Source organism: Felis catus, chromosome F2, assembly GCF_018350175.1.
Source record: "Felis catus isolate Fca126 chromosome F2, F.catus_Fca126_mat1.0, whole genome shotgun sequence".
Taxonomy (NCBI): Eukaryota; Metazoa; Chordata; class Mammalia; order Carnivora; family Felidae; genus Felis; species Felis catus.
The window spans coordinates 80,714,293-80,737,065 of NC_058385.1; the positions used below are offsets into that span (position 1 = coordinate 80,714,293).

A 22,773-nucleotide genomic window follows, 5' to 3' on the forward strand; every position below is an offset into this window, starting at 1 on the left:
AGTCTTACACAAAGTTTTTCAATTATTTTGGTCGAAATTCAGGAGATTCTCACGAACTCCCGCCTACGTACACGCACGTGGCCTGTTTCCACGGTCCATGAGGACGGTGCTCTGGAGGCACGGTGAGGGTCCCCTGACCCGGGGGGGGGGGGGGGGGCGGCTTTCCCGGGAGTCCCAGGCGAGGACAGCATGCCTGCGGGTGGTGGAACTCTCTAGCACTGGAGGGCGCGGGCAGTCAGCCGTCTCCAAGCCCGGGCCCCGTGCCACCCTTCAGGCTTCCTCAGTCTCGCGTCAGCAGGAAACCCAGTGTTTAGCTGGACGTTCTGTGGGGCCCGTCCTATTTTTTTCCACATTTTAAAAACTGTGGTAAAAGACAGATAATACTGACCGCTTGACTCGTTTCACGGCGTGCGGTTCAGGGACGTCGGATACGGTCGCGCTGCCGCACAGCCATCGCCGTCCGTCCACCCAGCACGCTTTCATCTTGCAAAACCCAAACTGTCCCCGTTACTCACTAACGCCCAGCCCCCTGCCCCCGTCCCCCACCCTCCATTCTGTGTCTCTATGAACTGGACCCCTCGGGGTCCCTCAAAGAAGGGCAATCACGCAGGATTTGTCCCTTTGCATCTGGATTGTTTGCTTAGACTAACGTCTTCGAGGGGCCGTCCGATTTCGGCCATCCACCGTCCTCGCCCTCCCCGCCTCCAGCGCCGCGGCCCACCCTGCGGGCAACGCTGGGTGCGCCTGCCTCCTCGCTCTGTGAAGCTCCTGGGGTGAGGGGAGGGCACTGAGCCCAGCACTCCCCACTCAGGGAACAATCAAGCACTAGACGCCTGTGCCCCACATCCCAGCTGGGAGCGGCCTGGGCTCGCCTCCCCCCAAACGAGGCGGGATGCTAGACGCTGGGTGCACACACCGGGGACAAAACCCAGGGGGCGCTGTGGGGAGCCGGCCGACCTGCCTCTGCCCTTGGGGCCCTGCAGACCCGCAACCACAGATAAGCCAAGGGTTGAGCCAAGCGCCAGGAAGGACGCCCGAGAGCCTGCTCATAAAGTCCCCCCAGGCTTGTACCGCATCAGTTTCCACTGATCCGAGAGCCGTCAGATAAGGAGCCTCAACAACCTGAAGGGGGGGGGGGGGCTGCACCAGGCCTGATGTCCTTTCAGCTGTTAGAGAAAAACCAGAGAGTGGAACGCAGAATTAAAACCCACAAACTCCAACCTGCGCTCTGCCTAAACAACAGACCCTCTATGCGGGGGAGGTTCCCACACACCACCCAGGGCTTCCTGCCCACGGTGACAGGGAGGGTCCTCGTGCCCCGGTGCTGGAGGGCCTGTGCACATCACCTCAGATGGGCTGACGGGTGCACACTCACGTATAAGCTGGGCAGCTGGTCTCCTGGCCCTGGGTTCTGGGCCTCAGACGTATAGCTCCTGCCTCTGCTACCTGCCCATTTTCCAGGTGCTCAGGGACAAGACCTCCAGCTTCCCCAAGCTATCACTTCTTCAGGCTGACGTGGCCACCTGATTCTTCGAAATATGCCTCAAATGACACCACTCCCTCCGACCCCAGCCTCTGTGTGCATTCTGCCAACCAGTGTGCCCACACCTCAGCAGAAGCCAGAGTCCAGGCCAGCACCGGGGCATCTGACGCGACTCCTCTCGTGTCCTTGGGGTCCGCTGTCTGGGTCCCGAGGTGAGTGGGGCCCTAGTGGATTTCTGCAGGGCCCCCTTGAGCACCACGGACACTACAGCCTGCGTGAACTGGGGCAGGTGTGCCTTAGAAACGCCTCCTGCACGAAGGAAACGGGCTGGCTGGCTGCTGGGTCTGCTTTTTCAAAATAGGAAAACCAACCAAGAGTGCTATCAACAAAAGGCCCCGGGCCACCAGTACCTGCAGACAAAATACAAAGGTTTCACTAGACCCTTTCGAAGGCGTCATTATACTCACAGGGAACTCCCAGAAAGGCGGCAAGTGCATTTGAAATGGAGAGAGTACACCGTTAAGATAACCTGCCACCTCCGAGGCAAGCGGAGTGACAGGAACACCACCCAACAGTCGCTGCCCAGGTCTAAGCACACCTGTTGGGAGCTCCAAGTTGGATGCACCTTGCAGGAAACACAGAAACACGACCTGTTCAACAACACACGAGCTCACTCAAGGAGGATGCAGGAGGTACACGTGGAGTCCATCCACGCACACACGCGCGTGCACGCAAGGTAACCGGATGCGTTTTCACTTTGGATGCAGCGTGACCCTGTCTCTCCGTTCTCACGGGCGCTGCATCCTGCCGACTTCCAACCTCACACTGAGAGTCAGCGGCACTGGCTGGCAGCGGCTGCAGGACAGGGCACGGGGCTCCCGCAAGGGCAGGGCACAGATCCGACGGGGTCATGTTCCGACTGCCGCCCGGGCCAGCACCGCCGCCAACATCCCCCTCCCTGAACAATCCAGGGTGTGGAAGAAAATGACTAGCACTTAAAGCACTCAGACTTCAAATGTTTTCCTTAAGGCAGGCTGTTAAAGGGTAGTCTTTTCCCACAGGAAGAAAAGGTGGGCTTCGAATAACAACAAATCATAGCCTGGGAATCCTGGCTCACATTAAGCTACAATGCAAAGGGGGGAAGCCTGGGGTTTTTTTGTTAGCAGACATGCAAAGGCTGCACATCAAGCTTTACCTTGCATCCTGAACTAAGTAGAGAAGACAAAATCTCACTTTCCCCACGAATTAGGATCTTGTAATGACAACCCAGTTCTGACTCATTAGTCAAACTGAGAGGCCGCAACTTTTATATGACTTTCCTCTTCCCTGGAGGAGACACCCTAAAGCAAGAGGCAAACCACGAGGGGGCGGAGACATCGCCCTCCCAGGGAAGGGTGCTGGATGGGAACAGGCCCAGGAGGGGCACGGCCACCTGGTCTTCAGCCAGGGCTGTGCAGGGCTCGGGGACAGGTGCTTCCCCAGGCTTACGGGTCACCGCACGTTTCTACTGGATTCTGACCACCCAGCAGGCGCACAGACCCGCGCATGCGCACACACGCGGCACAGACAGTGCACCTACGGGGCCAGGCGCGCGGAGGAGCGTTCTGCAGCAGCTTCCGGGGCAGCCCCTCCTGCGCCCGAAGACCACGGGGCAGTCCCTCCTTCCGAGAAGGGCTGAGGCCGCCTCAGCACTAACAAAACAAACACCGGAACACGGCCTTGGAGGTGCCGCTCTGACGTCCTGTATTTGAATCTTTGAGCCCGGGGCCTGAGAATGCAGCTTTAGAAGTTCCCTCCGGGAGCCCCCGCGGGGCTCGGTCAGTTAAGAGACTTCAGCTCAGGTCATGATCTCACTGTTGGTGGGTTCGAGCCCCGCATCGGGCTCTGTGCTGACAGCTTGGAGCCTGGAGCCTGCTTCGGATTCTGTGTCTCCCTTTCTCTCTGCCCCTCCCCTGCTCACTCTCTGTCTCTTTCTCTCTCAAAAACAAATCATCGGGGGCGCCTGGGTGGCGCAGTTGGTTAAGCGTCCGACTTCAGCCAAGTCACGATCTCGCGGTCCGTGAGTTCGAGCTCTGCGTCAGGCTCTGGGCTGATGGCTCGGAGCCTGGAGCCTGTTTCCGATTCTGTGTCTCCCTCTCTCTCTGCCCCTCCCCTGTTCATGCTCTGTCTCTCTCTGTTCCAAAAATAAATAAACGTTGAAAAAAAAATTAAAAAAAACAAAAACAAAACAAATCATCGTTAAAACAAAAGCCCCCTCCAAAAGCTGAACTGTTCAGTAAGTGGGGTGGGTATACAGTGGCTAAGAAACCTGGCTCTTGGACAGCTGAGGAAGGGATGGCAGGGACTCTGAAGGGACCAGGGACAAGCCGCAAGACCGATGGGAAAATCCCAGGAAGAGCAGGGTTGGGCCACCCGGCAGGCACCAGAGCCACCACAGACAGGCTTTGTGCTTTGACCTGGAACTGGGATCCTTATCCCAGAAGAACCACTTTGGATGCGACTCAGGAGCCGCTGCTGGAGACAGCGAGTCACAGAGCCATTGGTCTCGTGTCTTGCCTGTGGGAAGTCTCCGGAAGGAGGTGCAAGAAGCTGGCTCTGCCTCCGGGGATAAACCTGGAGGTTGGGGGCAGGAGGATGGAAATCTCAGTCTGAAAAACTGGGACTCTGGAAATCTGACCTTGGTGGAAATGCAACTGATTCAAGAGAAATCAAATTTAAATTTAAAGACACCCTCCTCCCGCCCCCCAAAAAAGGGGGTGCCTGGGTGGCTCAGTAGGTTAAACATCCAACTCTTGATTAAAGCTCAGGTCGTGATCCCACAGTCATGGGATGGACCCCAGACGGGCTCTGTGCGGAGCATGGAGCCTCCTTGAGATTCTCTCTCTCCCTCTGCCATTTCGCCCCCTGTTCACACTTGTTCTAAGAAAAAAAAGGGGGGGTGCCCATGTGGCTAGGTCGGTGGAGTGTCCAACTTTGGCTCAGGTCATGATCTCACAGTCTGTGAGTTCAAGCCCCGTATTGCGCTCTCTGCTGTCAGCACAGAGTCTGCTTCACATCTGCTGTCTCTCTCAAAAATAAACATTAAGAAAAAAGACAGCCTCCCCTGTGAGCAAGGGTTCAGAACCACAGTGGGCACGGACTGCAGGCTGAGCTGGGTGGGCTCCATGGACAGTGCTCAGGGGCTGCTGGTGGACATCTTCCACGGGGAACTGACTGTCCCTTTCATGCCCACGCTGTGCCCTTCTACAGCCGGCCGGACGCCTGGGGCGCAGGGCGGCGAAGGAAGGGTCGGCCCCACACCATCCCTCCGCTGTCCCCGCACCCCATCCACCTCCTCTGCTCCCCACTGAGCTCCCCAATTCGGCAGCACCCGTGCCAGCACCTGGGAAGGACACTCACTCCTAGTCTAGAGCCCCCTTTTAGAGAAGGAAGCAGTTGTTTGAGACCTGACGTTTTACCCAGCCAGGTAAGCAGGGACAGCAGCTTTCCTGTGGCAGAACTTTCGCGTGCTGTGGTGCTCTTTCCATTTACCTGGTGTTCAGGAGCGCACGTCCCTGGAGAGCCACAGCCACCCACACACACACACACACACACACACACACACACACACACACACAGTTTAGAGCGTTTGGATTTAAACTGGCACTTATTAAACTTCTTCACCTCTTGTGGAAAAAGTTTGGCATCTGACTCCCCAGCAGGTCCCCGCAGCAAGTGCGCAGGCCGAGGGTCCCGTCCTTCACAGAATGACACGAGGACACATGGGCTCCATCGTCATGGAAACCGAGCAGTCCCGCCAAGTCCATTCGTCACCACACGTGCACTTAGCCGAGATCACAGGAGACAACGCGCCACCCAAAATAAAACCCGCAAGACCCACGTTTACTGTGAGAGGAAAACAAAGCTGTGCGGCTGCGAAGGGTGCGTGGGACGACGCCTGGAAGGCCCCGTTCTTCTAGGGGATCCAGCCCACGTGACAAACAGAATGTATGGAGCAAAACAAATACCGGAGTTATAATCCTTCCAATTTCTCCAACCTGGGACTGCAACCGGCCAGCCCAGCTGGCTTCCACACTACACCACGAACGTGCCTGGCTACCGGCTGGGACATTTCGACACCACCTTCCCACACGGGACGTTCAGCACAGGAAGGAAAAGCCGCAGCGGAAGGTGGGGAATCCGGCATCGAGAACAGACCGACAGACCACCGCCCTCCGCCATACCGGGACCCGGGAACAGACGCCAGTTCCATAAAAGAACGTGAAGTTCTCGCAAGAATGAAAGTTTACTTGGTTTGTCACCTGCTGGAGCTCCAGGGCGTGGTGGCAAGTGCCCCAGGTGACAGGTCACTGGGTCGCTGGTCCATGCGGCCACGCCCACTCGGCTTCCCCGGGAATTTGGGAAGCCGCGGCACCACCCGTGGGGCCGAGCTTATATCGACAGACACCCCAGGAAGGACGCTTTCACCTTAAACATGGGTCCCAATGGCCATCGCTTACTGGACTTTAAAACGCGGAGATGCACTGCAGACCCGGGCTGCCTGGGTCCCAGACCAGGGGACGGGAGCCCCTCCCAGGGGAGGACATGAGTCCTTGTCAGGTGTCTCCCTGCGCCCCTAACATCTGCCAAGCCCATCTGGCTGGCTTTCAGAGGACCTGTTCAGATCCCGCTGACACATTCAACTATGACAGTTATTACTTCAACAAAACAGAAGGTACTTCTGTGGAAAAGCCACCACTCTTCGGGATGCCACAGAATTACGTCAGGCCTAAAAGACACCAGAAGGGCTGGCTTCCGGCAACAGGTGCGCCGCGCCCGGGTGCCCAAGACAGGGAGAGCCCGGACTGAGGACGCGGACACCTCGCAAGCAGGGCACTGTGGAGCTGCTGGGCCAATCGGGGCAACCGCTGGCTGGGGAGGCACGCTCCGGTGTCCCCCTGACGGGGCACGGCCCCCCGAAGATGGGAAGAATTCCACGACACGCTCCGAACCATCTCTGCGGCCTCAGATCAAGAGCACGCGGCAGCGCTCTCCTCACCTCCCGGAGAGAGGCCTGCTCGTCCTCAGTGGCCACCGGCACGGACTTCCATGCGGTGGACAGCCAGCAGGGAAGGGACAAACCCTCCCACCTTCGCGCCGTCAGGGACCACGGTAAGAATCATCACGGGCATCGGCACGGTCATTCCCCCGGGGACGCCACGCACAGGATACATCCTCTGAGCACCAAGTCACAGCCACCTTTGCCACATCTGTCCTCTCTGCTGGGAGGAGTGGGTGGAGGGCACTGTGTCGTCTTTTTTTTGGTTTGTTTTTAAGTTTATTTTGAGAAAGAGCGTGCACGCACAGGAGCTGGGGAGGGGCAGAGGGAGAGAGAGAGAAAGAGCGAGACAGAGACAGAGCGAGACAGAGAGAATCCCAAGCAGGCTCCATGCTGTCAGCACAGAGCCCGGTACGAGGCTCGATCCCAGGAACCATGAGATTGTGACCTGAGCCGAAATCGAGAGTCAGACGCTCAACTGACTGAGCCCTCCAGGCGCCCCACCATGTCTCCCCTCTGTGTTGGGGACGCCAGCCCTGTGGTTCACGAGGTCCCCCACACCACGGACCCGCGGTGCCGGGCAGGAAGGCCAGGAGGGGTTGAAAGGCCCACGCAGAGGGAGAAGCTGGCATCACCCGACGACGACACGGAGCAGCTCCGTGGGGCACCCGGCTCAGCAGCCGCAGCAAACAGAAGGGAAGGGCCCCCGTGGTCACAAGCCGGGCAGGGCTGTGGCCAAGCCCGCGGCTCCCACCGTCAGGACAACAGAACAGCACGCCAAGTATGCGGAAACATTTGCCAGACGCTCCGGGAGACCGAAGGACGCCCGTCTCCCCGCCAGCAGCTCAGCTGGGCTACCTGAGACTCTCGGTCCCTGCTCCATCCTGGGGGCCCCCCAACTGAAGCAGGTGCACCCGGGGTGTCCCAGGGCCACGGGGAGGCTCCATTCGGGGGCAGGCACGCACTGACGCTAACACCTAGCTCCACGAGGCCCCTTCCCCGGAGAGCCCCGAGGCTTCACCCACGCGCCAGACAGCTGGGCGGCCGGGCGTGCGGGGCAGGGCAACTTCCTCCTCAGCAAGTCCTTCCTTCGGCAGACGCAGAGTGGGCGGCTCCGCACCGGGCGTGGGGGAAGCGTGAACCTGCCCCGAGGGGGATCACGACGGCAGGTGACCTGTGGGAACACGCGAGGAAGGGTCCCGGGTGCCCACGGCGAGTCTGCGGACAGCTGGGCATCCCCCCAGGCGTGACCTCTAAGCGGCCAGATAAATGAGCCTGGCCGTGCCTCGTCACATCTACACCGCCACCTGCAAGTGAGCAGGACACGTGCGGGAGTGGCCCGGCGTGAGTCACCTGGCGGGTGGAGCTGGACACCCAAGGGGCTCGGGGCAGGGAGAGCGGACGACATTAAGCGCCTCAGACAGTCAGACTCCGGTCCAAGCGCTTCATCCACACCAGCTCCGCGGGCCGTTTCAGAGAAGGCAGTGTGGGGACCCGCAGAGGTACTTAAGGCTACAGAGACGCAGACCGCAGTACAGGCTCCTCCGACAGCCAGCAGCTGGCTGGAAGGCTCCCCCCACCCCACCACCACAAAGAGGGTCAGGAAATCTGCGCCCCGTGAGCAAATCATGCAAATGAAAAGCCAGAAACAGCCTTGCACAGAGCAGCTAAGCAGTCACACTCCCACAGCCCAGGTCCAGAGCTAGCTTCCCTGAGCCCCTTAGCTCTCGCCTTCCCGGGGGGGGGGGGGGGGGGGGGCGCTCTGAATTCCACAGCATCCGGCCTCTCCACAGCCAAGTTCAGCTTCTACAGGCATCAAAGGTACCCCGAGACAGACAGCTCAGAGCACGCTGGGTCCCAAGGCCCGGACCCTCATCTAACCCAAGCTGGTGTTTTGCGGAGAAGAGCGCAGCCCCAGGGCGGCCAGCTGGGAGGAGGGGCAGAGGAGACAAAGGGGCCCAGGAACCAGCCTCAGGCCAGGGGACCAACCCCGAGGTTGAGGAGGGGCGGAAGGCCCTTCCTGGGCACGAGAGCTCCCTCTGCGGGCTGGGTCAACAGCCACCGGGTCGCAGGACGGTCTCGAGGCAACAGGCCGTGAGCGGGCACTTCTCCGCGGGGGGCCACTGCCGCACCTGTGCCACTCGGCCGGGTTTCGTGTTCAGTTGGGCCACCGCTTCTTGCATTTTAAGGACAGAGGATGACGCACTCAACACAGATGGCACCAGCTTAACAACCTCAGAAAGCTGCCAAAGAGGAATGACCACACCCTCAATTAGCTGCTCCTGGACGAAAACCACTTTCTCCCCAAGTTTTATGAACTCACTTACTTCTCACAGTTTCCAATGATCTTCCAGGGGAAGTCCTCAGAGTTCGGGAAATCAACCTTATGAAAGATTTGCCATCATCTGATATTTTAAAACGCCAATTAGAACGTAAGCTTCTGTGTCAAGATATTTATCACTACAAGCACATTTCTTCCAAAGCACTTACACACTGTCTCGCATGAAGAGTGCTTTAGAGGTAATGGGGAAAATACTAAATGTTCTAGGGGCGCCTGGCTGGCTCAGCGTGGAGTGTGAGACTCTTGATCTCAAGGTTGTGAGTTTGAGCCCCACGTGGGGTGTAAAGATTACTTAAGTATAAAATCTTAAAAAAAAAAAAAAATATATATATATATATATATATATATACACACATATATATACACTAAGTGTTCTAAACTGAAAGGGGTGAAACACTGTAGTCAAAAACCTTAACAGAGCCCACATCCTGGTTAGCTATTGGCTCGTAACAAATCACGTGCCATACAGCGGCCGAGAACATTTGCTATCTCAGTTTCTGAGGGTCAGGAACCCGGGCACGGCTCGGCTGGGTGGTCTGGCTCAGGGTCTCTCCCACGGCCACAGCTGTCTCAGGGCTTGGAGGGTTGGGAGGGGGAGATCGGCTGCTATGCTCACCTGCTTGACTTACACAAGCATTCAGTTCCTTGCAGGCTCTGGGACCTAGAGCCTTTAGTCCTCGCTGGCTGTTAGCTAGAGACTCCCTCGGTTCCTGGCCACATAAATCTTGCTGAGAACAGTGATTCAGCAAAGTAGACAAGCCACAAGGGCAAAGGAACCGGCCTTCTGACCAGACAGAAGCCACACTCTTTTGTGATCTAGTTGCAGAGGGGACATCCACTCATTGTTGCCATATTCTATTGGTTAAAAGAAAAACCTCAAGAGGAGGAGATTACACCAGGCCAAGGAAACCAGGCTGGTGGGGGGGGGGGGGGGGGGCGCCACTGGGGGCCATCTCAGAGTCTACTGACCATTGCAGGTACCCCGGGGCTTTGGGATCCCATTTACACTCCTCCTGAGCCCTCTCTGCAAATTTAGTGATTATAAATAAGATCATTTCTAACAAGTGACTTATTAGAAATGATTTTATTGGGAAGGAGAAATTTATTTTTTTTTAATTTTTTAAAATTCTTTATTTTTAAGAGAGACAGAGAGACAGCACGAGCAGGGGAGGAACAGAGAGACAGGGAGACACAGAATCCGAAGCAGGCTCCAGATCTGAGCTGTCAGCACAGAGCCCGACGCGGGGCTCAAACTCACAAACCACGAGTTCATGACCAGAGCCAAAGTCGGACGCTTAACCGACTGAGCCACCCAGGCACCCCGGGAAGGAGAAATTTAAAAAACAATGTGTTAAGCTTGACCTTAAGAACCCAGAAAGAGAGTAAATTAAAACCAAAGTATGCAGAAGAAAAAATGAAGAACATAAATTAATAAAATAGGAAATGGACAAACAATAGAGAAATCAATGAAATAAAAAGCTGAGTTTCTGAAAAGATAACATTGACCCATCTGTAACCAACGTAACCAAATAAAGAGAAGATACAAATTATCATTATCAAGCAAAAAGGAACATCACTACAGACCTTGCAGACATTAAAAGCCACTCCAACTAATAAGTGAGTTTACTAAGGATACAAACCCAATATAAAAATTTGGGGGGGAGGGGGTAGCTGGGTGGCCCAATTGGTACAGCATCAAACTCTTGATCTCAGGGTTGTGAGTTCAAGCCCCACATTGGGCATGGAACATACTTTAAAAAAAAAGTTTTTATATTTCTGTATGTAGTGATTTACAATTACAAATGAAAATTAAGGGGTGCCTGGGTGGCTCAGTTGGTTGGGCATGGACTCCTGATTTCAGCGCAGGTCAGGATCCCCAGGTCATGGGATCAAGCCCTGAACTGGGCTCTGCGCTGAATGTGGAGCCTGGTTAAGATTCTCTCTCTCGGAGCACCTGGGTGGCTTAGTCCAGTAAGCATCCAACTTTAGCTCCCATCATGATCTCACGGTTCTTGAGTCTCAGCCCGGCACTGTGGGCTCTCAGCTGTCAGCACAGAGCCTGCTTGGGAACCTGTCTCCTCCTCTCTCTGCCCTTCCCCCAGTTGCAAGCTCTCTCTTTCTCAAATATAATAAGCATTTTAAATAAATAAATAAATAAGAATAAAGGATAAAGTCAGAGAACCTATATCACCCAATTTCAAGATGTACTATAAAGCCACAGTAATTAAGGCACTATGGTATTGAGGAAAGACAAACAGACCATCGGCCCAGGATGAAGAGTCTAGAAATAGACTCACACATACATATGTAAGCAGTTAGTTGTCAACAAAGGTGCCATGGAATTCAATGGGAAAGGACAGTCTTTTTCACAAATGGTGCTGGAAGAACTGGATTTCCATTTACCAAAGTGAAGGGGGGCCCGTCAACTCCTACCATACACAAAAATTAACTCAAAATGGCTAAGTGACCTAACTGTGAGAGCTGAAACTATAAAGCAAACATCCAGAAGAAAACCTAAGAGAAAATCAGTATGCCCTTGGGTCAGGCACAGATTTCTTAGTTAAAACAAAAAAAATAAAATACAAATAGTTGATATACCAAGCTTCATCTAAATTAAAAACTTTTGCTTTTAAGATACCATTAGGACGATGAAAGGGAAACCACAGGCTGGGGGAAAACATTTGCAAACACCTGCCTGACAAAGGATTTTTATCAATTATGCAGAAAGAACTCTTTTAACACAATGAGACAAAAACCCCAACTAAAATATCAGAAAGAGTCTGAACACACCATTCACCTAAGAGGATAAATGAATACTCAGTAGGGGCACCTGGGTGGCTCAGCCAGTTGGGCATCTGACTCCGGCCAGGGTCCTGATCCCCCGGTCCGTGAGTTCGAGCCCCGCATCGGGCCCTGTGCTGACAGCTCGGAGCCTGGAGCCTGCTTCGGATTCTGGGTCTCCCTCTCTCTCTGCCCTCCCCCACTTGTGTTCTGTCTCTCTCTCAAAAACTAGTTTAAAACCATTTTTAAAAAATGATTTCATGAATACCCAATAAGACACTTAACATCAGTATTCGTTTGGGAAATGCAAATGCTGTCAGGGAGGTGAAGAAACAGGTGGGGAATGGTCTTTTCCTATAAAAGCAAACCTGCCCGGCCACATGACCCGAGGGCCCCGTGCCCAGGCCTGCTCAGGAGAAATGAACCACGCGTCCACACAAAGACCTGCAGGCGAATGCTCGGAGCAGCTTTAGTTACGACCGTCTCCAAATGGAAACAACCCAAAAATGTGCATCGGCGATGAGTGGATAGACAAAAGCGGGTGTGTCCATCCCGGGAACGGAGCCCGCATTCCTGCAGGAAGCCTCGCGAATCAATCACAGGAGCATTATGCTACCCGACAGGCACCAGACTATATACCCTGATCCCATGTGGACGGGACTCCAAAGAGAGCTAACCTGTGCCAGCGGCAGACTGATGGTGGCTGGGAGTGGGTGGATGTAAGGGCCGCCGGGGGCCCTTCGGGGTGATGAAAACACACCTGGTCTTCACAGGTAGTTCCACAACCGCAAACGTGGATCGGGTGGGTTAAATCATCCACTTAGAGTGGAAGAACGCGACTGTTTTGATATCGGCTTCGATAGCTGTCGTTACATAGAATCCAATAATAAACACCGTACCTCTGCACATGGCAGACAACTTTTTAAGAAACTCAGACTTGAATCAGAGAAAACTGTGATCACTATGTTGCCCCTCAGTGGAAAGCCCAACCCTGAGAAGTCAGTCGGGCCTCGTTTCTGGACTCCGTGTCAGCCCAGCTAAGAACAACTCACGAAGAACCATTCCTTCCACCTGTGAAGATCCCCTGCATCCCCCAGCCACGCTCTCCTCCCGAACGAGTCCCGGGGTGTGCTGGGGGTCAGCACAGGCCCCTCTCACTCTCCCCTACCCTGGACAGTCATCATCTCCAGAGGTTTGCACTCAGCAGACACACCTACAACTTTTAAAAGCTGCCGTTAATGCACAGAAGACGTATGATGTAAACAGTAAGAAGTGTGTTTATTACCCCAGATTATCCAAAACTGATGCAGGTCTCCCATAGCACATTAAATACTCAAGCCCAAACGATGAAATGTGCTAAGTTGTACAGAAATGGGAGAGCCACAGCCTGTCAAGTGAACATTCCACGGAGAAGTCAGTGCCGGGGTTCTAAGCCGTAGGACACATAACCTACCACGAAGAAACTGGGAATAACAACCCCAAATCTGTACTCACAGAACAACTTAGTTCTCAGTACCCAGAGCTTCCGATGGTCTAGAGGCCGTCTGGAAACAGAGTGTGAGGACACTCGATTTCTGCTTGCAACCAACCCACCTAGAGATGACCTCAACTGTGGGCCAAACCCAAGTCCTCGCATACTGAAGGGACAAAATAAATGTCAGGTAAAATTAATGGCCACTGGACTCCCCCGAGATCTGGCCACAAAGCCAGTCTTCCGGTGTCTTAAACCTGCCAAGACCCCTCCCTTCCAAGCGCCCTCTGCTTGCTGTCCACACCGTCTACCCAGATCCCCCCCCCCGCCCCCCGGCACTGACGGGCCTTCCGTGCCAGCCCCTGCGAGCTGAGCAACCCCCGTGAGGGTCTGCAGTCACCCTGCTCCCTCCTGCTCACAGCCCTGTCAACTATCTGGCCACTTCCCCACCTCCACCACCACCACCACCACCACCACCACCACCAGAGGCGGGCAGCTCGAGAACAGACGCGGTGTCCCGTGCACCCTCAGGGTCCCGTCCACCCTCAGGGTCCGTCCCAGCATGCGGTGGGCCCCCAAGGAACATGAAGAGCACAAATGCAGGGACAGGAGATCAAGAGTGACGAACGCTCTACTGTCCACTCACGCTCTATCGTCCCCCACACTCTCGGAAAGCTCTTAGCCTTGTCTGAAGCCTCATCAGGACATTGTTAAAGACGAAAGAGAAAGCCCGGGGTTACAGAGAGAAAAAGGTGTTGAAGGATGGTAACCTCATTACTGAGAGAATAAGTTAACATGCTAGGCACGTGCCAGGACGCAGGGGCGCGGACGGGAACCACCACCGGTGGCAGTGTCGCCGCTGTGACGGGGGAGGAGGTCTGTTCCCCCCCCGATGGTGCCATCAGAACGGGAGGAAGCGCCACCACCTTTGGACCCAGGCGCCTGAATAAGTGATCTGCGGAGCGGGGCCTGGTCAGCGCTCACCCAACAAGAAACATTATGTTTGGAGAGAGAAATGTTCCTACAACAACCAAAATGAGCAGACACTATGCGTACGTGGAATCCCGGAAGGAACCAAGGATTTTAAACAGCGTGACCCCTCACCCGGAACTCTTCCTTAGACAGCAGGGAAAACCAAACACGGACAAAACTCTAAGGGCCTAAGGCACCCCAGCGGTAATCTGCAAGGAACACCAGGGTTGTTTCCTCATACTAGGCCTCGTAGCGGAGTGGAACTCTGCGAACTCCAGGATTTCTGGAAATGCCCATCACTCAACCACTGAAGTCCACACGAAACTCAGAGTTAAATAGTCCACAACAAGATGGCAACGGAAAACCATGTTATTCGGGGTTATTCTCGCGTTACTCTCGTTCCAAGCACTTGCTTTTGTCGGCCTGCAACAAGATCCCCTTTCTCGGGAAGGAAGCCAAGCGAGAGGCAGATGCTCCCCGCTCGCCCCGGAGGACACACACGGCTGGCGACCGTGTCCGGGAGGCGGGGGCGCGGCAGGAGGTACGTCAGGGAGACGGGCTCACTCAGATTACCACGTATCAAAGCTGACTGCACGCACTCGAGCGCCCAACCGCCTCTTTGCCAACAGGTACGTCCACTTCAGCATCCAAGGACCACCCCCCTCCCAGCCGCAGTTTAAACCGGGAGGAAAACGGCCAGAGTGGGTTGAGGAAAGCGTAGCGCGGGAGGCCGCTTCCCGGGGCTCTCGACACTTTCCAGCCCGCGGGGCGAGCTCCGGGTGCCGACATCCGCTCCTGTGTTCGAACCGCCGACGCCCAGCGCGAAGGACCAGGCCAGGCACGGACGGCACTTACCAATCTGCAACAGGATGGGAGTGACCAGTGCCGTCTCCATGGCGTAACAGAACTCCCTGCCGAACATCACGGCCCCGTGCATCACCCACAGGCGCACAGGGATCCGGTCTATGGACCCCTCGCTGATGGTCTCGTAGTGGGTGTCCGCACCTCCGGGCTTCTGCAGGTCTGGCAGGGGCACAGGTAAGTCTTGAACTTGCATAGATTCTGAGTCGGCATTTTGCGGAGCCATTTTCATTACCACCAAAAATATATATATATATGTGTATATATATATATATATTTGTTAATATATATATATTTTCTCTATCTATATAAATAACGCTATCATATATCTTTAAGGATAAATTAGGACACCTTCTCCTTCTGCTTCAGTTGTGTTCCTCCGGCAAGTGATGCTTATATCCCTCTTTGTACAAACAGAGATCTCTCCACTTCTCACAATCGGGTGAGACACGCAGCAGAACAGAATGATTTTTGGTTGGATTTTAAACATATGGCTTGCTGGTTTACTGTGAATTAGAGTTAAAAATCCATAATTGCCATTCAGTTAATACCAGTTTCATCATTATTATTGAAGAGGTGCTGAAGTGATTTTTCTTGCTACAGAGAAGTGGGAAGGTGACACAAAAAGGTGGTCCGCCGTTGCTCCCCATCGAGTGACTGGTTGATCTGCAAAAGAGGAAAACAACCCACCAGAGAGTCAGCCGGGGGCGGCCGCCACGTGGCCTCCCACCCCTGGCTGGCCAGGCGCTCCACGGACTGGTCCTCGGCCACCTGGGAGACCCCGACCTCAGACCGCCGCAGCTCTCTGGTGCTTACTCGGGGTCAGCTGCAGAGAAAACAGACCCCAGCTCCCAGAGAAACATCTTCTATGGATCTAATCCCGGGGCAGGATGAAGACAGGACAACAGAGGGAAGCCAGAGCAGAAAAAAACGAGCAGACAGAGGAAGGCAGCTCAGCTTCCGCTCCCGGGCCAGCAACAACCATCAGCAGACTGGCCGGCGGTGGGGGTGGAGGGGCGGGGGAGGCCGGGGGGCTGGAAAAGGAGCGGAGATGCCGGCCAGGAGGTGGAAAGCGGGAGGGTGGGTACGGCAGGAACGGGGGGGTTGCCACCTAAAGCGGCGACATTCAAAGTCCACCCAAAGGCAGCTGAGTTCTTGCTGCGTGGGCCATCTACGGCGGTGGTCTTTAACCTTTTCGGGTCATGAAACTTTTTGATGATCAAATGAAAGTTACAGCCCCTCTCCAGGAAAAAAGCACATGCATCCCGAAGTCTGAATATCACACGTGGGGGCTCACAGACTCCCGGCCCACACACCTTCCTAGGGGTGTGGGACTCCCGACCCCATCCTGCACTTACCCTGCCCTGGTCCCTACAACCCAGCTTTGTGATGCATTCTCTCCCCAGAGGAGCAGACCACAAGAAAGCATCGGCTGCCTCGCATTTAACTCGAAATTTCCCCTTAGAAAGGTTTTAGGAAAATGCGAGGCAAGACTAAGGAGGCAGTTCTGCCCATGCACTCTGCTGGAGTCCGGCCTCCAGGAACTGGGGTTCTGTTCAATCTGAAGTGAATTAAAAAAGGGGACCCTGTGGGGGCGCCTGGGTGGCTCAGTTGCTTGAGCGTTCGACTCTTGATTTCGGCTCAGGTCATGATACTGGGGCTGTGGGATCAAGCCCCATGTCAGACTCCACACTGGGCGTGGTGCCTGTTTTAGATATTCATTCTCTCTCTCCCTCTCTCTCTCTCTCTCTCTCTCTCCCCCACCCCTGCTCCTCCCCCTGCTTACACACACGTGTGTGCTCACTCTCTAAAAAAGTTTTAAAAGAGAGGGGACCCCAATCACACAAATGGTGTTCACGTCTTTTTTATATTAAGGTAGGTCTGTGAGTTGATATCCTACCAGAGATTTTCAACAAAAGGTTTAAATAAAAATGTTTCTAGTTACTATTCACATAGCCAAAGATGATCTTAATTAGTGCCTTCTCCCTTCCCCCGAGAAGGAATGAGAAACTAAGGGCCACTTTCACTTAGTGCCCCCTCAGAGAGCCCCAGGGCGATGGCAGGTCCCCAACCTTGGGCAAGGCCCGGCTGCCCTCCCTCAAGGTCAAGTTCTTCCCCGCCACTTCACCACTGTGGGGCTGCCTCCCGGCCCCCTTCGTGCAGCAACATCCTTGCGGATCGCACGTCCATTGCGTGTCCGTGTGTCCTGACTGCACGTGTGCCCCTCACGGCCCCTGAACGCCACTACGCTTCACACTGAGGATCCCCGAGTTCGAGACTTCTCGCAAATTTTCTAAGTGTCCCCTACCATATAATATCTGCATTAAAACCACGGTTTCTAAATTTAAAAAAAAAAAAAAAAAAGCCCACGGTTTCTAACCTCTACCTTTTTAGAAAACATACTATGAAACCTCTTCTTTTCAATTTTTATAACACTTATTTATTTTTGAGAGAAAGAGTGCACATGGGAGAGGGAGGGAGAGAGACAGAGAGACAGAGAGAGACAGAGGATTCAAAGTAGGTTCTGCGCTGTGAGCACAGAGACCGACCTGGGGCTCAAACTCACAAACCTTCAGATCCTGACCTGAGCCGAAATCAAGAGTCAGCTGCTTAACCAACTGAGCCACCCAGCCGCCCCTATGGAAGTATTTCTAACACAAAAAGTAAACAAAATGATATTGAAAACAAAAAATCACCCAACATTAACAATTACCAAGCCAAGGGGTGTCTGGGTGGCTCAGTCAGTCAAGCATCTGACTTCAGCTCAGGTCATGATCTCGCGGTTCCTGAGTTTGAGCCCCGTGTCAGGCTCTGTGCCGACAGCTCGGAGCCTGGAGCCTGCTTCAGATTCTGTGTCTCCCCCTCTCTTGGCCCCTTCCCCGCTCACACTCTGTCTGTCTGTCTCTCTCCCCACCCCCCTCAACAATAAATAAACGTTAAAAAAAAAACACAAAAACACCCAATTACCAACACCTGCTGTTCTTACTCTCTATCCCCACCTGTGGAGCGATTCCCAGCCTAAGAAAACGAAAGAAACCCTTTTGTCAACCTGTGATTCTTACGCCAAAATAGGGTCAATGATTTTAAATGCCTTATTCCATCCACCAAATAAGACAGATGATTTTTATGCGAAGAAAGTATGTCCAGACATACTCTGGGCTTTTGTAAAAGCCCAAACCGTCCGGGGTTTTGGGGGCAGAAATGAGTCATTGGTTTTCTATGAATCCTAGTGATTTCATTACAAACACGAGACCCTTTAGCTCCGTCCCAGTGCCCTCTACCCACGGCTGGGGCCGTCCCGACACCCACGTCTGAGATAAGGCAGTGTCCGCTGGGGCCGTCTCCGTAACAGCTAGAAGCCACGCTCCATATGGAACAGACTTGAGCTGTTTTAAGGCAGTGGTTCTCAACCGGGGGCAGCCGTGTGCCGCTGAGGACACCAGGCAGTGTCTGGACAGACTGCTGGTTCTCACAACTTGAGTAGGGGCCAGAGACGCTGCTCAGCACGGCCCCACAGCAGACAAGGATCCAGCCCAAAACGTCAACTCTGTCAAAGCTGAGAAACACTGTTCTAAGGTTATGATTAAACAGGGAAAAGTCTCCAGAAATGCTGAAACGTGACACTTTATGTTATTACATTTTGAATCAATCAACAGGACCAGATGTGGCAAGGTCCACATCCTGCCCCTTTATGGACCCAATCAGTTGCTGCTCAAAGCAGACGGGACTCCAGCACAGGCGGGCTCCAGCCACACTCTCCCATAGCAGGAGGTGGCCTCTGGGATCCGGTCTGGGACAGGGAGAAGGGTTCCAGCTATTTCCCCTCGAGAGTACACGATTCTCTGGGGAGCTCTAAAGAAAGCCCCACCTGGCCTCGGCGGGCCCCCCCTCCCCCCTGCACCATATGTTCAGAGAGCATCTCTGGGGACCCTTCTCCGGCTCGGCCCTCGCCGGAAGACTGGCCCCACCCCCTCGTGAAAGGAGCTCTCACAGCCACCCTGGCCCCGGGGAAACAGAGAAACTCCCACGGAAGACGCCACCACCCAGGTCCCCACACCTCCCGCTGTGCCTGGCCACACGGCAGGAGCCCGGTGAGGTTACAGAGAGACCGAATGAATAAATGAACGAATGAATGAGAGCCAGCCCACCAGCTGACCAGTACGCACTAGGGGCCGTATACACTGGAAAGCCACCCCCACCCGCACCAGCTCTCGGAGAGCATCGCGCCCAGATGGCTGGGGCGGCCGGCTACCAGGGTCAGGCCTCAGGGAAGCCCGCGTGAAATGGCATGAGCGTGGTGTGGGGTTTACCTGTCATTCAAGGAGTCTAGGCATTAACACAGCTGGCTTCCCTTCCTCAAGCCGTGCAAACGCAGTGGCAAGTGGCAAGAATAGATTTTACACAGGCAACTTCACTGTCATCTATATTGATGAAAATGACAAATATCGTTAGCATCTTCGGTTAGTTTGACTTTAAGCAGCAGTTAGTAAACACAAAACTCCAACCGCGTCTCACGGCTCTATGGACTCACCACGTCAGCATCCTCAAGCCGCGGTGGGAATGCCTTCACAAGTTAGCACAAATTCCCAGAGTCAAAGCTGCTTTCCAACCAGTAAGTTTAAATGAGGCCGAACTAACAAAATCCACTCACGTCAGTGGACGCTCAAAGGTTTGACTAACCTGGCTTACAGTTAGACACCTTGAAGATAATGCCCAACTGCTAATCAGCAAGACAGCACTTGGCGAAGCCACTGTTGCCAAACACTCCTGCAAGCCCTGGGGATTTTATAAGCCTTTTAAGGGATGACAGAAAATAATTTAAAAATAAAATTTCAGCATCATGCACTTAGCAATACGCTCATTAGCTACGTGAAGAACTAAATCAGAGACCGTGGCAACCCAGCCTGTGAGGGGAGAGCCAGTTAAAGACACAAGAGCCAATGCAAGTTATTTCTGTTAAAGAGCCACAGCTGAAGGGTCCATAGTACATGGGAGATGTAGTGGCCTAATCGGATAGGTTTGAGAACACCTAGCACATTCCGTAAAGACTCTGAGGCTACGCATACAGGCTGTAGGATGCTCAACTTGGCCATTAGTTCCCAGTGAAAATCTAGTGGGAACGTTTTAGATCTCGGATTCATATTCCTGTGTATGGTGTGAGGTAAGGATCTACCGTTATCTTTTCCCAACGATCATCTGATCATCGCAACAGGATGTATTTGGAAGTCCATCCCCAACATTGAGATTCCTCTTTATCATACATCAAATTTCCATCGGTACTTGGGTCTGTTTCCCTGTTTTCTATTCTGTTCAACTAGCATGCCTGTCTGTCCATGTCCAATAACACTGCTATTTCCCCACATGTTCCTATTTATTCTGGCATGTTTGTTTTAAGTACACGAACTTTAAAAGCTTGACTAGCTCAGGAAAAACAGTATTTTTTGTTGGTACTCTTATGTGATTCCATTAATCTTATAGATCAGCCCCGGGGGGAACGGCCACTGTAGGTTGCTACATTGCCCTGCCGGAGAAGGAGGGCTCTCGCTCTATTTGTCTGAGACCACCTCAGTACCTCTTGCAAGAATTTCGAAATACTCCTTCCACGAGTTTTCCACATTTCTAGGTAAGCCTCTTCCTAACAATCTTTATCTTTTTTGTGGCCAACGTAAATGGGATTTTCTCTTCCCTTATATTTCCCAATCAGTTAGTTTGCCTACAAGATGGCCAGTAAGTGATGTTTATTCATTTGCTCAGGTACAACTTACACGCAGGAAGATGTACCATGTTCATTACGTTTTGACAAATTTATGTCAAGACACAGGACATTTCCAATACTCTGCAACATCCCCGTGTCCCCCTTCCTGTGTAATTAAGGCTACTGACTTTTACATTTTAATTTGATAATCTAATTCTTTAGTGTCTGAGTGAGAATGGACAAAAAGGCCATCACCAGGTTGACAAACGTACTGACCATTACCAAACTAACCAAACCACTACGTGCAGTCCCCAACTGGGTGGAACAGAGGGTGATGTTCCAAAGCTCACGTGCGCGCCGTGTGGAGCCCGATCATCATCGGCTCCTCGGACAGGAATTCGGGGTCCCTGCCGGTCTGAACTGAACTAAATCACAGCACTTGTTCAGGAGTGAGGCACAAGGGGCCAGGTGGCAGATGGCTGCACCTTTCCTGGGCATAAAAAGTCTGCTGAAGAGTCTGAAACGGTCTCCCCTCACTTCTTGTCTAGGGCCCTTCCCATGGAGGCTCCACGGGAAAAGGAATGGAAAGAACCTTTGAGAAGGAAAGGAAGGAGCTGGAGCACCGCAGGGCTGGGCCATGTGGCTGCCCTGCCCTGACCCCGGGCCTGGGTGCCGGGGGAGTCATGGCACCGAGGGGGGCGATCGGTACCGAAAGCCAGGTTAACTGCCCACAAAGTGAGGCACGGGAAGTACTCTTCTAGCTCGCAAACTGTTTTCTCTAAGGACGCTGTTTTACATAAATGCTGGGGCATTAAACCAAAATGACTAAAACCATTAGCACGTTATGTTCCCTTCTGAAGTACCTAATGTAACATGCCCAGGCGAAACCCTGCCACTGCACTGAAGCAGCTTAAGACCCCAGAGCACGGGAAACCGCACATGCCTAAGAGCCTGCCGCGGAGCAGAAGAACGTGGACAGGTTGTGACCTCCGACTCCAGAGTCTTCTATTCAGAAGAGCGGCAACACCTCTCAGACGGGCTTCCCCGAGCAGAGAAACTCTGGAGCCCAGGGACCGTCAGCGCGCTCGGGGACAACAGTTTGGTTATGATCTGCAGATGCACTTAGTGAAACTACAATTGTTCCAATCAACAACTTCCTCTATTGTCCTGTTTCTAATTTAAGAGTAACCGATGCCAGAACACGTGACTTCCTACCATTCCCGATGTGGAAAGCCGCTGTTAACTGAATGCCATCAAAAGTTAGCTGCAGCGTGATTTCTGACAGGCACCAGGAGCTTGGGTTCAACTTGGAGATTCCACGCACATTCGAAAGCCGTGCGACTGCAAAATCCGCGGAGGCACAGCTCCTGGATAACCGTCGCGGGAATCGGGGCACGCTTGCAACGCACCTCAAACCCGTCCCGCCCCTTCCACGCCGCCCCCGCACACGCATGGGCACGCATGCGCGCCGGCAGCACTCCGGACCCTGGAGGTGGGCAGCGAATGCGTTACGGCGGCCCGTTTTGTACACCCACCAGTTAAAAACAGGCATCCCTACCCTCAGAAAATCCACTGACCTGCTAACATTTTTCTAAAACGTCATCAACTGTTAACCTCCAATGACCCTGTAAAATATTTACTAGTACGGTCCTCTCCGTTGCCATCAGCCTGCCTCCCTCTCTCACCAGATGACCATGGCAAAGAATACCCACCTACAGACAACATAAGAGCCAGGGAAACCAAGCAGACAGCAGTAGATGATAAGGTCTACTTCGGGGTGCCTGGGTGGCTCGGTCGTTAAAAGCGTCAGACTCTTAATTTTGGTTCAGGTCACGATCACACAGTCATGGGATCGAGCCCTGCGTGGAGCCTGCTTAAGATTCTCTCCCCTCACTCTTCCCCCTCCCCTGCTCGAGTGTGTGTGCTGGCTCTCGCCCTCTTGCACTCTCTCTCTCTCTCTCTCTCTCGATGATCAGATTTTAGACCAAGAGTATAAAAAGACATAAAATTTAATCAAGCAAGTCTAAAGTATCCTTGATAAGAAAGAAGCATTCTGGCAAATCTGTTTATAAGGTTATTTCCTGAAAAGCATTTAAGAAATCCCATTGATTTCCAACATAAAATCAATGTT

General features: G+C 53.6%; 1 protein-coding gene across 3 annotated transcripts in view; it reads right to left on the reverse strand.

Moving 5' to 3' along the window:
* SLC45A4 (solute carrier family 45 member 4) overlaps nt 1–19,392 on the reverse strand; it is a 50,403-nt gene extending 31,011 nt beyond the window's left edge. Inside the window, exons 1-2 of one of the 3 annotated variants that reach the window (XM_045050269.1) lie at nt 19,258–19,392; nt 14,942–15,613 (exon numbers count right to left, since the gene is read on the reverse strand). In XM_045050269.1, the coding sequence (XP_044906204.1) occupies nt 14,942–15,179 (238 nt within the window). In that variant the 5' untranslated portion in view covers nt 15,180–15,613; nt 19,258–19,392. The remainder of the gene's footprint in view (nt 1–14,941; nt 15,614–19,257) is intronic. The other 2 variants (XM_045050268.1, XR_002152273.3) reach the window with 2 other exon arrangements.
* Nucleotides 19,393–22,773: the final 3,381 nt, after the last annotated feature.